At 51.4% G+C, this 13,022-nt stretch overlaps 2 protein-coding genes across 2 annotated transcripts; both read right to left on the bottom strand.

The window, feature by feature from the left end:
• Positions 1-4,446: 4,446 nt before the first annotated feature.
• On the bottom strand, positions 4,447-6,146 carry B0T23DRAFT_318835 (Endonuclease/exonuclease/phosphatase; the record flags this gene model as incomplete). The annotated part of the gene is made up of 2 exons (XM_062835092.1): positions 4,447-5,613; positions 5,940-6,146. 2 exons carry the CDS (start codon positions 6,144-6,146, stop codon positions 4,447-4,449), a joined length of 1,374 nt encoding a protein of 457 aa, XP_062692413.1.
• Positions 6,147-7,833: 1,687 nt separating this feature from the next.
• Positions 7,834-12,745, bottom strand: B0T23DRAFT_383432 (uncharacterized protein). The gene is made up of 8 exons (XM_062837409.1): positions 12,231-12,745; positions 12,131-12,154; positions 11,874-12,066; positions 11,417-11,812; positions 10,754-11,338; positions 10,571-10,682; positions 10,192-10,476; positions 7,834-10,122 (listed from the first exon to the last, which is right to left on the bottom strand). The coding sequence occupies exons 1-8, from the start codon at positions 12,492-12,494 to the stop codon at positions 7,977-7,979; spliced, it is 4,005 nt and encodes a 1,334-aa protein (XP_062692412.1). The 5' UTR covers positions 12,495-12,745; the 3' UTR covers positions 7,834-7,976.
• Positions 12,746-13,022: the final 277 nt, after the last annotated feature.

Below are 13,022 nucleotides of genomic sequence, written 5' to 3'. Positions count from 1 at the left end.
ATATCCTCGTCCAAAATAACATGTTGTGTTCGGGGGCAGAATGATGATGCTGAAATCTCCAGTTGTTCATCCCCAAAAGAACGGCAGACGGGAAACAGTACTTACTAGGTAGAGGCCCGGTGGCGGGGATATCGGAATAGCATCCCACTCGTGTTCGGCCCTCTAAAGAAGCGGTGGTGTAATAACCGATAGCGGCTCGTTTCTTCTTTCTGTCAGACTGAACGAGGGACGGACGGGAATCGACGGGACGAGCTGCAGTCAGTGAGCGCCTCCGGCTCATCACGGTCGGCGAGGATGCACAAGTGCGAGTCGATCACTGCAGGAACAGGCAGGGGGCACAGGCCACTTGGAGCTGACAAAGCACGGGCCATCCACGCCAAGACAACTCTCACTTTCTTGACTTGCCCGGCTGCGTGCCTCGTTTCCTTTTTGCAATTCGTTCTTCTTCTGTTTCCGCATCTTCCTCGATCGCCAACGACAGTAAAATACGCGATTTTCAAAACAATTCCGAAGTGAAGCAGGGTCAACCCTTGATACTCTGGCAATGCACGTGACGAAAGCGCTATGCTGGGTACCCTCTGTGCCCTATCTTCGCCTACCCAAATCACTCCATCACCTCCTTTCCCCTTGCAATTGGCCCAGTGCCCGAACACTTTCACCACCACGTCACGCTTGTCACACTGTTCCATTCGCACCTCGAAAATCACTTTCATTACATGCAGGACCACCACTCAGCAAACCAGACCGGCCCGTCGGCCACCCAGATCCTTCACTCCTCAACTGCATCGGATGCATTGGAAAGGGGGCGAGGCCAGTCTTTTTCCATGAGAATAACCAACTGAATGACCGGATGTCATCCCCGGGCCGGGCGTTGGCGACCCCTTGAGCCTAGCATCACTGCCTCAGGTCCTGCCCACTCTCGTTTCCCATAAATCCCCAGACACTCAGCCTCTGCCTATTTCCATCTATAGCATTCGAAGCTGTTGGGGAGCCGGATACCGAAACTTCCCGGGACTGCCCGCTTGGGTACGCATCCCCGACCAGGACCAGGCGTTGAGAGGCATCAGGCCATCACCAGTATCCAGATCCTTCGGGCGATCGCATGCAAAATGAGCACGGCAAGGCGTACACAGCCATGGGTCGAGACCTTAGGAAATACAATAGTATTCCTTCTTTTTCCTCACCACTATTCGCCATTCAGGGAGCCCGCTACAGAAGCCGGCTCATGATGCGACCAAGGCAAGAGGCCACAACTCCCCGCCGTCACATCGTCACCACCTAAAAGCTTACCTCATGAAGATTCGCTGCCTGGACCGAGGGACGGATAGCGGATCGTTCCTCGTATCGTCCTGTCTTCCGGCTCGGTCGCGCGAATGGTTGGTTGCTAGGTTTTGGGGTGCCCTGTGGTGGTTCTTCAGGTCGCATCGGATCTGGTTCCCCGAAATCACTTCCTTGCTTCTTGGGCCTCGGTATCGGAACGGTGGGCGGTTGGCACAGCCTCGTCCAACTTGAAATTTTTACCAAGAGTCGAGCCAACAAACTTAAACTTTAGACGCCCTTGCCGCCCGCTAACAAAGTTCTTGAGCATTGCCTCCTACACCATAACGCATCTCGGGTCGCCATCGTCGGATCACAGCACCACCAACAAAGCCACGGAGCCACGGTCTTGGGTGAGATGGTGCGCAGCTTTCACATGCGAGAGAACTCGGAGATGGCCCTCTTTGCTGTGGAACATTTCAACCGCCGAGAGCAACTACAGATGCGGTGTTATGTATGGACGTGAATCCTCCGTTCTGGCCCGCCAACGATGCCACCGGGTCCAAGAGGCAATACGGCGTCACTCACCAAAATAGCCAAGACTCCGCTGTAAAAATTTGATCAAGCATGAGGCTTTAAGTGAGCGACTACAACACTGCGCGGACACAGACCAGTCCAATCACACGCTATTATCAAGAAGCTTACTCTGCGGTACACGGGTGGGTTGCATCCTATGCGTCGGGATATTCCCCCATCACTCTCCATCACAATGCGATCACCATGCAGAGACGGGTATGTAACGGGTAAGGGCATTGAGCATATCCGCGACATTGGGGTCCTTTGCAGGCGCCTCCAATTGGAATTAAAATGTCTTTTTAGTGTACACTACATACATGTGGCAGTCGCATGGTTGCAGAAAGAGCCTCTGCACATCTTGACGATCTGTGACCGAAGAGCAGATCTTGGTGGTGATTTTAGATTGGGAACAGCGATAGTGAGTGGGTTAGTTTATCACTCTGTCTGATATAGTCGTCAGGTCTAGGCAATTTCGTCGAGTCGCATTTGGTGCTGCCGACGTCGCATTGCTTCGGTACCCGGAAACTGACAAGACTGTTTTGGTAAGGTTCCAAGATTGTGTTTTCCTATTTGCAGTCAGCCTTCACTTTGTACTTTCATGAAAGAAGGTTTACAACCAGGGACGTCCCTTTTGCGCAGCCGTTTCATGTGCTCAAGCGAACCATGACAACTAGGCCGGAAAACAAGGGCAAATCTCTCGGGCTGATCCCATTTTCAGAGATGCCGAAAGTGGATGTCCATCCCCATGGCCATGAATTGCAGTGGAAGCGAGCGGTCAAGTACATATCAGCTAGGCGAGCCAGGCGAGTGCCAGGGCTCTTCAGCCCCCCCCATGGCCTCCACTGAGCTGATGATGATCCTTCCCGATCCAGAAGCCGGCAGCTCGCGGAGGAGCTGGGATGGATGCAAATGACAAAGAGTTCAGTTGGTGGTGTAAAAGATGTGCAAGTCTTTGCGTTGCTACACCCATCCGGATATTTTACACTACCTATGTACAGCTTGAAGAATCACATGCATATCACTCCAACATATCGACAAAGTTGCATCAAACACCAAACCATGGATTTTCCGTCTTTACCTACTTACCTTCCAGAAACAGAAGGAATATCACATGTCTTGAGACACACAGACTTCAGTTATCAATCAACTACCGATACCCATTCATCCATTCATCCAGTCAATCCAGACCGCCAACCATGGAGCATTGGGCCATGTACTAAATCTGCCCGAGATTCAGTGCAATCTTATCGCCCATAGCTGTTCCCGGTGGGCGCGACGATCACTACCGTTGGCAGCATAGTTGTAGCCAGACTAGATGACAAAGCCAGTTTGCCGCCCACGCTGGCTGTGATTGTCGCGGAGATGGTCGGCCAGGTACTCTGGCAGGGGACAACTGGACGACCATTGAGAGCAAGGAGCTTATACATTTGCTGGATGGGGCTTGTGGGGGAGAGCAATGAAAAAGAATCTGGAGAATCCATGAGGGCTTGGCATGTACCTAACGGGGTACTAGTGTACCTTAGGTAGTGTACACTACTGGGGGGTCACAGAGAAAAGGAAGGAAGGAACTGAAAGAGAAAGTGGAAAGAGTGACAACCCATGGAAGAAAACTTTGCCATCACTGTTACAGCCGTTTCTTGTCACTGTCATCAACTGTAGCAGTCACAGTGGAGGGCCGTCGATCGAAGATGCTGAAAGACCACGTTGAGAAGGAGAACTTTACTGGTGGCTTCACTGGACCCCTTTCGGCCCTCAATTGCATGCACCCTGAAGCGCCCCGAACGGACACTAACAGACTACTATTCCCTGCTGGATTTCCCGTCCTTCCTTTCTGGATGTCTTTCCGTTGTCTGTTGGTCATCGAAACTGAAATTTGTTCCTTCACCACGAGGCGAAAATCCTACCTCGTGTTCCTAGTGGAGCTAGTGCCGTGATGACCTGCACGACTCCCCAGTCATGTGAGTTGAAGCTATCGCCAAACCGAATTCAGGCAAACACTTCTTTGCCATTGGCAGTTAGTTTAGTTTGTTCAGAAGTTGATCCGCAAGCTCGGAACAAAACGTGATGTCTCATATCGTTCTAGGTTTCTCACATTATTCCCGGAGAAGAAGATTGTAATGTCATGCAATTGGATACACACAGTAAGACACCCAAGAAGGTCTAGACGAGCGGGATTCTGCGCCGATGAGTATGACCATCAACGGGATTGATCACTACCGATTGCGCTAACAACCACAGCTTATGAGGAACTGGCCAATGGTCTTCTTAGGTATACATCGACCTTTACGAATCACAAAGGATCAGGTAGTTCCGGTGCAAACGGTGATAGCTCACTCCACCCCACGGGGCATCGTTCCGGCACAGCTCCCGTCTCCGGTCTTCGGTCCCCCGCGCACGCCAAGTAGGATGCTTATTTTCATCTTTACCTTTCTGTTTCCATTGTTGCCCCTCTCTTCGTTGATAGCCATTACAAACGCTGTCTCAAACATCCAGTGGCGCAGTCGCAGCTTTCTGATTTTATACTCTGGCCATCATCAGTCCGGCTATCTGTCTCAACAACCACACCCACTACACCACCAACCCGCTTTCACCACTCTCTCTGATCAGTATCATCTAGATCTTGCCATAGATGAAACCAAGCAAATCGACTTCATCCCCGCTCTCTCCCAAGAACCCCACAACCTGCCACCCCTCCTCCGCCTCAAACACCTTGCAGTCACTCGTCCTGGTGCCTGCCTCCAGCGTCCTTCCCTTGGACGTAGTAGCCTTGATGTAAAAGTTGCGTGTCTTGTCACTCTTCTGACCCTGGCACAGCTCGGACTTGACCCAGGACTCCCCATCAGCCAGCGTCAGCGACACCTCGGACCCTCCCTGTCCACCATGCACCAACTCTGTGGTTCCCTGACCACTTGACGATGAGACCGTAAGACCAACGCTATCAAGACGGTTTTCACCGCGGAAAGTGATCTTTCGCGCCTTGATCGATCCCGTAGTGGAATCAAGGGTAGACACATCGTTGAACCAATTCCCATACGCCGCCCCGCCCCAAAACCCGCTTTGTCGGAACCGGCGGTCGGCAGCCGACCAAGTCAAGTTGACCAGCACGGGATTATGATCCGACAAGACACTGACCCCGTCATCCGCCAAGAACCTGGGACCAGCGTACTCCAACGCCGTCGGCGTGAGTTGTACCAGGGGACTACTTCGGTAAAGAACCTTATCCACAATCTCACAAGCCGCGTCCTCCGCCGGGTTTCCACACACGCCCGCATCGTTCGGAACAACTCCATTACGATGGAGTTCAACCCAGATATCTTGTAGTCCTGCAGCCCCCGTCGGGTTCTCCAACTTCAGTAAAGACCGAATCCCCGTGTCTCCCGAGCGTGAATAGCGCGAGTTGGTATCGCCAAATACCAACACGGCGTTTCCCTGACTGTGCGTCTGGATCCACTCGCCCACCTGCCGGAGATTGTCGTTGCGCGCTTCGAGATCGGCCGTCTCGGTGCCGGCGTCGGTGTGCATGTTGTAAAAGTCTACGTAGACAGCGTCGGTGGCGTCAGAAGAAAGGGCGATGCGCATAAACGTGAAGCCCTTGGGCGTCAGGCAGTCGAATTCCGAGGCGCATGAGGACTTGGCCCATTTTTGACGCTGGAAGGAGCCAGAGAGCCAGGGAAAGTTGGAGAGGGTGTTGAGGCCGGAGCCGAAGGGGACGCCGCCTGAGGTTGGGGTGCGGTAGGGGTGCGTGTCGGTGGAGTAGAGGGCAGCGTGGTAGTTGAAGTCCTTGTTTTTTGTTAGTTCGAGGGGCAGTATGAGGGCGGCGGAGAAGTATGGAGAAGGGAGGTGGTGACATGGATGTTTGGGGTGTGGTTTTCGGTCTCAAGCGAGACCGGACTGCAGATGCGGAAGCAGTGGGTGCATCATTGATGTAATGTGTAAGACGGAAAATGCAGACGCGTCTCAGAGACCTGCATGCCGTTCCTGCGCCGCAACATGCCTTCCCGCTTCCTGTCTTTGCCTCCAGTCCTCTACTTTCCTGCCCCCAAACACCCGACTACATCCAACCGACCCCTCTCCCGGAACAATCACTGACAAGAAACAAAACTCACCTCCTGCACATGAATAACATCATACCCATACTGCGCAAACTTGCTTCCGATCGTCTTGGCGCTGGCCTCCTTGCCTCCCGGGACGCCATTGGGGTTGAGGACCTCGGGCAGGCCAGCCACGTTCATAGTCAGGATGGTGAAGTCGCCCGAGGTCGCGGCTGCCGCGAGGGCGCCTTGAGCGAGGATGGTTGCGGCGGTGAATTTCATCGCGAGAAGCCTGGGCAGTCGCTGGGGATCTGATGTCTGCTCCTGGACCTGATGAAGGATGGAGGGATGGAGGACTAAAAAGGAGGAGGAGGTGACCGGGCAGATATGAACGAAAATCCACCGTCTTTATGACCTCCAGTCACTGCCGTCCTCGACGTCGAGATTAAGAAAAGGGAAGGTAACCTGTGATCGTCACCATGCATACATGTGCCCTGACAGGCGACAGGAACCTGGCCCCTACACTATATCGCTGTTCATATACCTTACCTTACCTTCCCCTTCCGATCATCTCCCGTTCGACTGACATCTTTTTCTGGCCTGTGACAGCCGCACGTGTTGTCCCCTCCCACCATATCTCACCATATCTCATCCCAGCAACCCAGAACTTGCCCACCGGTTTCTAAGCCGAGTTTACTACACGTATAAACGGAAACCGTTGAGCTTCACGCATCTCCTTTTGTTTTTTTCTCGCTGCTTTCCGAGATCTACAGTATCCCCAAGTTCCCAACCCCCCTTCGTCTCGCGAACTCGTGTGATTTTGGTGACATCGGCCCGGTTGCCAAGACTCGGGCAAGCATGGCCTGGCGTGCTGCTACCGTTTACCGAGAGATCGATCGCTCAACGGTTCGGGCCCTTCTTCTTTTCCTTTAGTTAAGGAGAGGTAAGCGGATGTATATGAAGAAAGGCAGTGAAGGGGGACAGGAGGATGAAAGTAGCGCTGGGTGTTTAAGATCCGGTTGGATGAAGAATTTGGGAAAGTCAGTAAGGTGTTGCCGGTGTACATTCCCATGAGCAACCAAGCGCTTAGTGTAGAGGTCAACTGGCAAGCGCGTCAAGGCCCATTTTGAGAGGAGGGGTGTTGCATTCGCCAGTATGGCAAAGAGGCAAGGTAACACTTGCAAGCGCTACATGTAGGATAAACGTCCGAAGGGTAAGCTAGGCGGGAGAAGATCGGTTGATGCGCGGTGACCGGACGGCTGTGATGCCCAGAGACCGGGACGAGTCGTGTGGTAAACGTAAGATAGGTAGGGAGGTAAAAGCAAACGCATCTTTTCGCCGTTGCCGTGGACATTCCGGTCAGCATAGTACAATGGTTGTCTGTTAGGGCTGGTATGCTTTCAGCGACTGGTTACCGCTTTTCGGTGGGTACTGTGCTAACATTATTTTACTTCCAGGTCACAGAGGGCGGAGGCCGGTGGTCCAAGCGCGCAGTGACAAGACCACGGCGGCTGATCGACCAGGCGAGTGAGCGCATCAATTCCCGCCTCTGTATAAAGACAGCAAGAGGGGACCTATCGGCAGTAAGGTACTTGATGGCTATCTGGTAGTTATGAAAGGTGTAGGTATTGAATTGTATACTGCCCCTGATGAGCGGCGTGGTGTGGGTTGAAGGGGTACACTGCCTCCCCACCATAGGTACCCGGGCCGCCGTGCTCACCAGCCCGCTGTAAACAAAAAGCCGCTACCGACATTTCTAGCCGGGGACAAGTACCGTTAAGCACATCTTGCATCTGTTTTTTTTTACCTACGCATTAAACAGGTGGGATGCTGCCCAAAAAGGGCTTCGAAAATATTTTGTCTGAAGCATTTTGGGAGGAATCTGGTTTTTCCTTGTTGGACGGAGAATCGAGAGCGAGTGTCTCCATAGGATGTACTTGCCCCTTGGTAGCGACACTCGCGATTCTAGCTCCAAGCAACCTCCTTTTTCAATAGTTTTCTTGGTCACATTTCGCCGTCTAGCCAAAAGAAAGATACAAAGTAGAATTGAAGGCGAGTATACTGTCTAATACAGATCCTCAACAAAACTAGAGGAGTTCCAATAACGTCACGTCATGTCATGTTAAAATATAGACGGAAAAATTCATCATCATCCATCTCTTTATCCTGTACCGTCTCCTCATCCTGTGCCGCCTTCTCATCCGTCTCCTCATCCGTCTCTTTTGCAGTCTCCATCGGCTCGCCCTGGCCCTCCACTTCAGGCTGATCCTCAACAAGAGTCGTGCTCCTGTTGTCCTCAATTCTTTTCACAAACTTGTTGACGACCTTTTCAAGCTCATCGTCCAGTTCCCTTCCGAACTCCTTTCTCATCTCGAGAAATTTAGACCAAGAGGAACGTTGGATCCTCCATTTCGGGTACTCCATGATTGAGATCAAGAAGGGTCTTCGTTTCTGTCTTCGTTTCTCATTTAATTGCTTTGGTTGATCCCTCCTGTTCTTGCTCTTATACCCCAACTCTTTTGTGAGACGCTTGACGTCGCTGAATACCGGGTTCGCCGTGGACAGTAGCATGTCGAAAACCAATTCGACTTTGGCTATGTGCTTCTCGGTACCGCCAATTCTTACAGCACCCAGAACCTTCCATACGCATTTCTCGTCCGCCTGGTCGGCATGACCGTTACTCAGTAGGTATTGAATTGTGTCCGATACAGTGTCGATCCTGTGAGGTTTGCAAGCTGATCGAAGGAGGTTGACACTCTGGCTCATGTCTACCTTTCCAGAGGCCTGCATAAAACGTAATACCGGAATTTGACCTCTGGCAGCTGCCGCTTCTGCCGCCGTGGGACCTTGGTGGGATTTGTTCGGTTCTATGCAGTCGTGGTTGAGAAGTAGATCGATTATGTTAATGTGCCCGTTTCGTGCTGCAGCATGTAATGATTGGATCCCGCCCATGGACTTTATATCCGCTCCTCGCTGTATCAACAACTCACATATTTCCAGTTGACCATTCCTTGCTGCTGCTTGGAGTGGTACTTCGGAGGAAATGTTGACGTTCGCACCGTTGGATATCAGTAACTCACATATTGCCAGATGGCCCTTCTCCGCTGCTTCTTGGAGTGGCTGTTCATTGTCGATGTTGACGGACGCGCCGTTGGAAATCAACAGCTTACAAACTTCCAGATGACCCTTCTTCGCTGCTTCTCGGAGTGGCATTCCACGAGAAATGTCGACGGACGCGCCGTTGGAAATCAACAGCTTACAAACTTCCAGATGACCATTCTCCGCTGCTCCTCGGAGTGGTGCTCCATCGTCGATGTTAACGTTCGCACCCTTGGATATCAACAAATCGCAAATGTCCTCATGTCCCATTGCGGCGGCGATTCCAAGTGCACATGTGTAGCCCCAATTATTTATCTCCTTCTTCCCCGCATCGGTTTCCAGCAGCTGCCTCACTCTCTCGGTGTCGCCTCTTCTACACGCTTCGCGGAGGCTACTCTCGCTGGAGTCTCCAGAACCGCTAGACGAAACTTCTAGTTTGGGAAAGATGGGAAAGCTATTGGCGTCGTCTTTCTGAGCATGCCACTTCGTATTGTGCTTCTGAAGTTCGTCTTCTGTACTGAATCCCAGCTTAAATCCCATGCAGCCATCATATGCACACCGATACGGAAAGTCGTGCTCATCGATGTGCTTTCGTCGGTATGACTCACTCGCGAGTCCCCCCTTGAACAAGCCACACCAGGGTTTTGAGCACTTGTATAATGTTCTGGACCCGTGGAGGTTGCCAAAGACTCTCTGCTCTTCCGCAGTAAAGGTTCCAAAGTCTAGTTTGGCGATCTTTTGCCGAAGCGACTCTGTTCGTATGTCGATGCAGAGAAAGGAGTTGCGTTCTTGGCCATGAGTTGGTAAGTACTTGGTTGTTGCAACAGCGAACTCCGTATAAGTTTCTGCTTGAAGTAGCTCTGCCATCTTTCCCCGGTTTCCATAGGACTTGAGAAAGATCCGGGCGAGGTTGAAAACATCCTGGCATCTGTCACGGTCCGAAATTGGGTCAGGGGAGTTGATGCATTCGAGAACATGGTCGAACCAGTACTGGACTGTATAGTCTTGTAAGGCGTAGTATCCCTTTTTGGCATACGACAACACATCTTCGTCCGTAACTCCGATAGTGAAGGGCGGCGATGAAAGGTATTGAAAACAGAATATCGAGAGCCTGGAATTCAGGTCATGGATGTTCACTCTGTTCTTCTGTATGAGGAATCTGTTTGACGTCATAAATCAGTCAAGGTACCTAGGTAAAGGTCAGGAAGACTAAGGGGTGAGAACTTGCTCGCGAGCTGTTTCATGTACTAGTACCACCTCGTCCTCGGGTCCAGTGTAGTTCTTGTTCAAAGAATTTGAGTCCAGGAAAGAGCTACAGAGCTCCTTGTAGCTCTTAATCATCAGTTTCTTGTGGACTACTTCCCCTTTCGACGCATCGATACAGAAGAAGGCCTGTATTTCCCTCCAGAAGAGCGTACGCTTGCAGCTTATAACGTAGCTCAATATTTCGCTCGCAGCGGCGCTTCTCGGGCGGGCGGACTTCTCAAACACACGTTCGTCGACCTTTTTGTAACTGTCACGAATTATATGTTGTCTTAGCTTTGTTTGGTACCCAGGTAGTCACAAGATCTATCTTTCCACATTAAAGAAGTGCAGTGTGGACTTACGCTTCCTCTAGGCTGTCAGGAAAGACCCCTGGCTTCAGTTGCTCCTCCAAGTCATGGACCGACGTTTGGTCGAGTAGATACTCGAGGACTATCTTTGCATAAAGGAACATGCCTAGGTAGTATGAGATGAAAATCGGTCAGTCGACTATTAAGCAGCTAACAGGAAGATCGGATGTGATATACCATTGGCTCCTCTGGAAACAAGTTCCATGATTGTCTTTTCCAAGGACGGTTCCGCATCGAAGTCTCTGCATATCTTCTTAGAACCCTTTTGACAATACGCCGTGATGTCGCGGTGATGCTCGGTTGATGTGTCAAGAGATATTGATGGTTGGGAAGACAAGAGTCTATCCGTGACATTGTCTCTTTGGCCGGCGACAATGACTCTCAGTCCAAGGACGGACTGGCTCAGGCCCAAGAGCCATTCAATGATGTCTTCTTCTTCCTCACTCTGGCACTCATACAGCCCATCAAGAACCAAGTAAAGCGTTGCCTGAGTTCCTGCAGCTTTGCAAACGAGATCCTTCCATTCCTTTTTAGAGCTGAGTCGGAGTTGGTCGTTTCTTGACATGTTGGTAATCGAATCGGTCAGGTCAGGGTCTTGATCGATGAGCTGGTACAGAAGTGCGCGCAGGAGATTGTCTAAGTTGCCCCTGGACGCGTTCTTGTCTTCTTGTAACTGACGGAAGTAAAAAAAGGCCACAGCAGCGCCAGCCGTTTTGTTACCCAATAGTCGTTCAATAACGGTGGACATCAAGGTGCTTTTTCCTGTGATGTCCAGTCTGTCAGTTGTTTGCCCTGCTTGTGACTTGGGGACAGAATAACTCCAGGGAAGGAAAGTCTTACCACCACCTGGTTTCCCATGAACATAGAGTATCTTGCTCCCAAAAAGACTGCTGTCGTGCCACACTCGATATTTGGGGTCTGCGAAGATCCACTGCCCTGAATCGGCGGCCTTTTTTCGCAAAAGTTGCTCGTGATGCTGCAGGTAGTTTGGAGGGTCCAACCTTTTCTTGATCAGCTCTTTCAGCTGCTCATGCTTCATTTCCTCCACCAGCCTCTTCATATCGGCTTGTTCTCTGCCATTTTCTTTGATCTCCTCCAGTGCCTGGTGGATCTCATAGAGGGTCGCCGATGCCTTTTCACTGTCCAGAAGCGCTCTGCGGCTATCTAGACTTTGGAGAATAGGTCCGAACTTTGAGTCGAACCTTTTCCAGGCAGCGTCAAAGAGCATCTTCCAGTCTGTAAAAGCGTCAGAGCTGTGTCAGCTTCATGAAAGGATAAGGGCTCTGCAGTAACATACTCGGTCGCCTGAAAACCTCTATTGCTCGTTCGTGGAAGTTGAGAATGTCAGAGTAATAGTCCTCGAGCACTTTGGCCAAAGGTGGATGGCTTTGAAAGGCTTCTTTATATCGTTCCAGGCCCGGAATACTGGAAGCAATCTTTCCATACGCCTCGAGGAGCTTATTGAGGGAATCGAGGTGTGTTTTTGCAAGCTGTGGAGGGCGAGGCATACGGTCAGTGCAAGAATGCTACGCACAACATGGAACGTGTACTCACCCCAAGAAGGAATTTGATGGGGCCCTGTGATCAGAAAGTCAGTGGAATGAATGTATATAATGGAAGGTAGTAGTATATAACGGATATCACGTCACCGTACCCAGATGAAGCATATGAAATCGCATGCGTTTGTGAAGACCTCAATAACGGTACCAAGCTGGGTTATTGCTTCAATGAAGGGCTCGAGCCGCTGGAGGTGGCGGAGCTTTCCTTGCGGTCCCTGCTCATGCTGAATCTGGTCTGCCAATACCCGGACATCTTCCAGTGTACTGATGGAAAACTGCTGGGCAAGGCTTGGATCGAGACCCTGTTTGAATTTGGCCAGGGCACGCGCAAAACCGTCTTGGCGTTGCGACGGTGGCATGGTGGGATGTGGATGGCGGCACGACAGCGAAAGCGAAGACAACGTCGGTCGACCTTTTGTAGTGGGGAAAGCATCGGTGAAGATCGGGTAGACAACATCACTTATTCAAAAGAGAAGCGGACTTTATCAATAGGAGGAATGGACAAATTGAGCGATGCTGGAGTGAGGCGCATTCCAGAGTTTGACAGCAAAGGTGCAGATTGCCGAAGGTTGGGTTGCTTCAGTTGTCATGACGTGTCAGGCTCACTGGGCGATGCCCAAGTAAGGCTCCCACCCCGAGACTGGAGTGTACCTTCCCGCTGACGGCCATGTACGCCATATGAAGGTAGACGGAGATTGCGACCCTTTTAGACAAGGGGCAATTCACGCTACTGAACATCCATAAGCCACTCCAGTCACCATCACCCCCTCCTTCCCTCGCGTGCCCACCCACACCAGTGATTGGACATTGGAACTGCCCAAACATGGCAGTGCTTACACGTCAATACAAGTACAGCTGAAGATCATCACTTTGAGCAATTGAGCTGA

This window comes from Neurospora hispaniola (assembly GCF_033458365.1).
Source record: "Neurospora hispaniola strain FGSC 10403 chromosome Unknown B0T23scaffold_5, whole genome shotgun sequence".
NCBI classification, from domain to species: domain Eukaryota; kingdom Fungi; phylum Ascomycota; class Sordariomycetes; order Sordariales; family Sordariaceae; genus Neurospora; species Neurospora hispaniola.
This window is presented reverse-complemented; position numbering and strand designations above follow the sequence as displayed.

Excerpts from the sequence above, each read along its gene's own strand:
- B0T23DRAFT_383432 (XM_062837409.1), bottom strand. The coding sequence starts at position 12,494 with ATGCCACCGTCGCAACGCCAAGACGGTTTTGCGCGTGCCCTGGCCAAA. Across the intron at positions 11,813-11,873 it reads AGAGGTTTTCAGGCGACCGA|ACTGGAAGATGCTCTTTGAC; the intron begins GTATGTTACTGC and ends ACGCTTTTACAG. Across the intron at positions 11,339-11,416 it reads TCATGGGAAACCAGGTGGTG|GAAAAAGCACCTTGATGTCC; the intron begins GTAAGACTTTCC and ends TGGACATCACAG.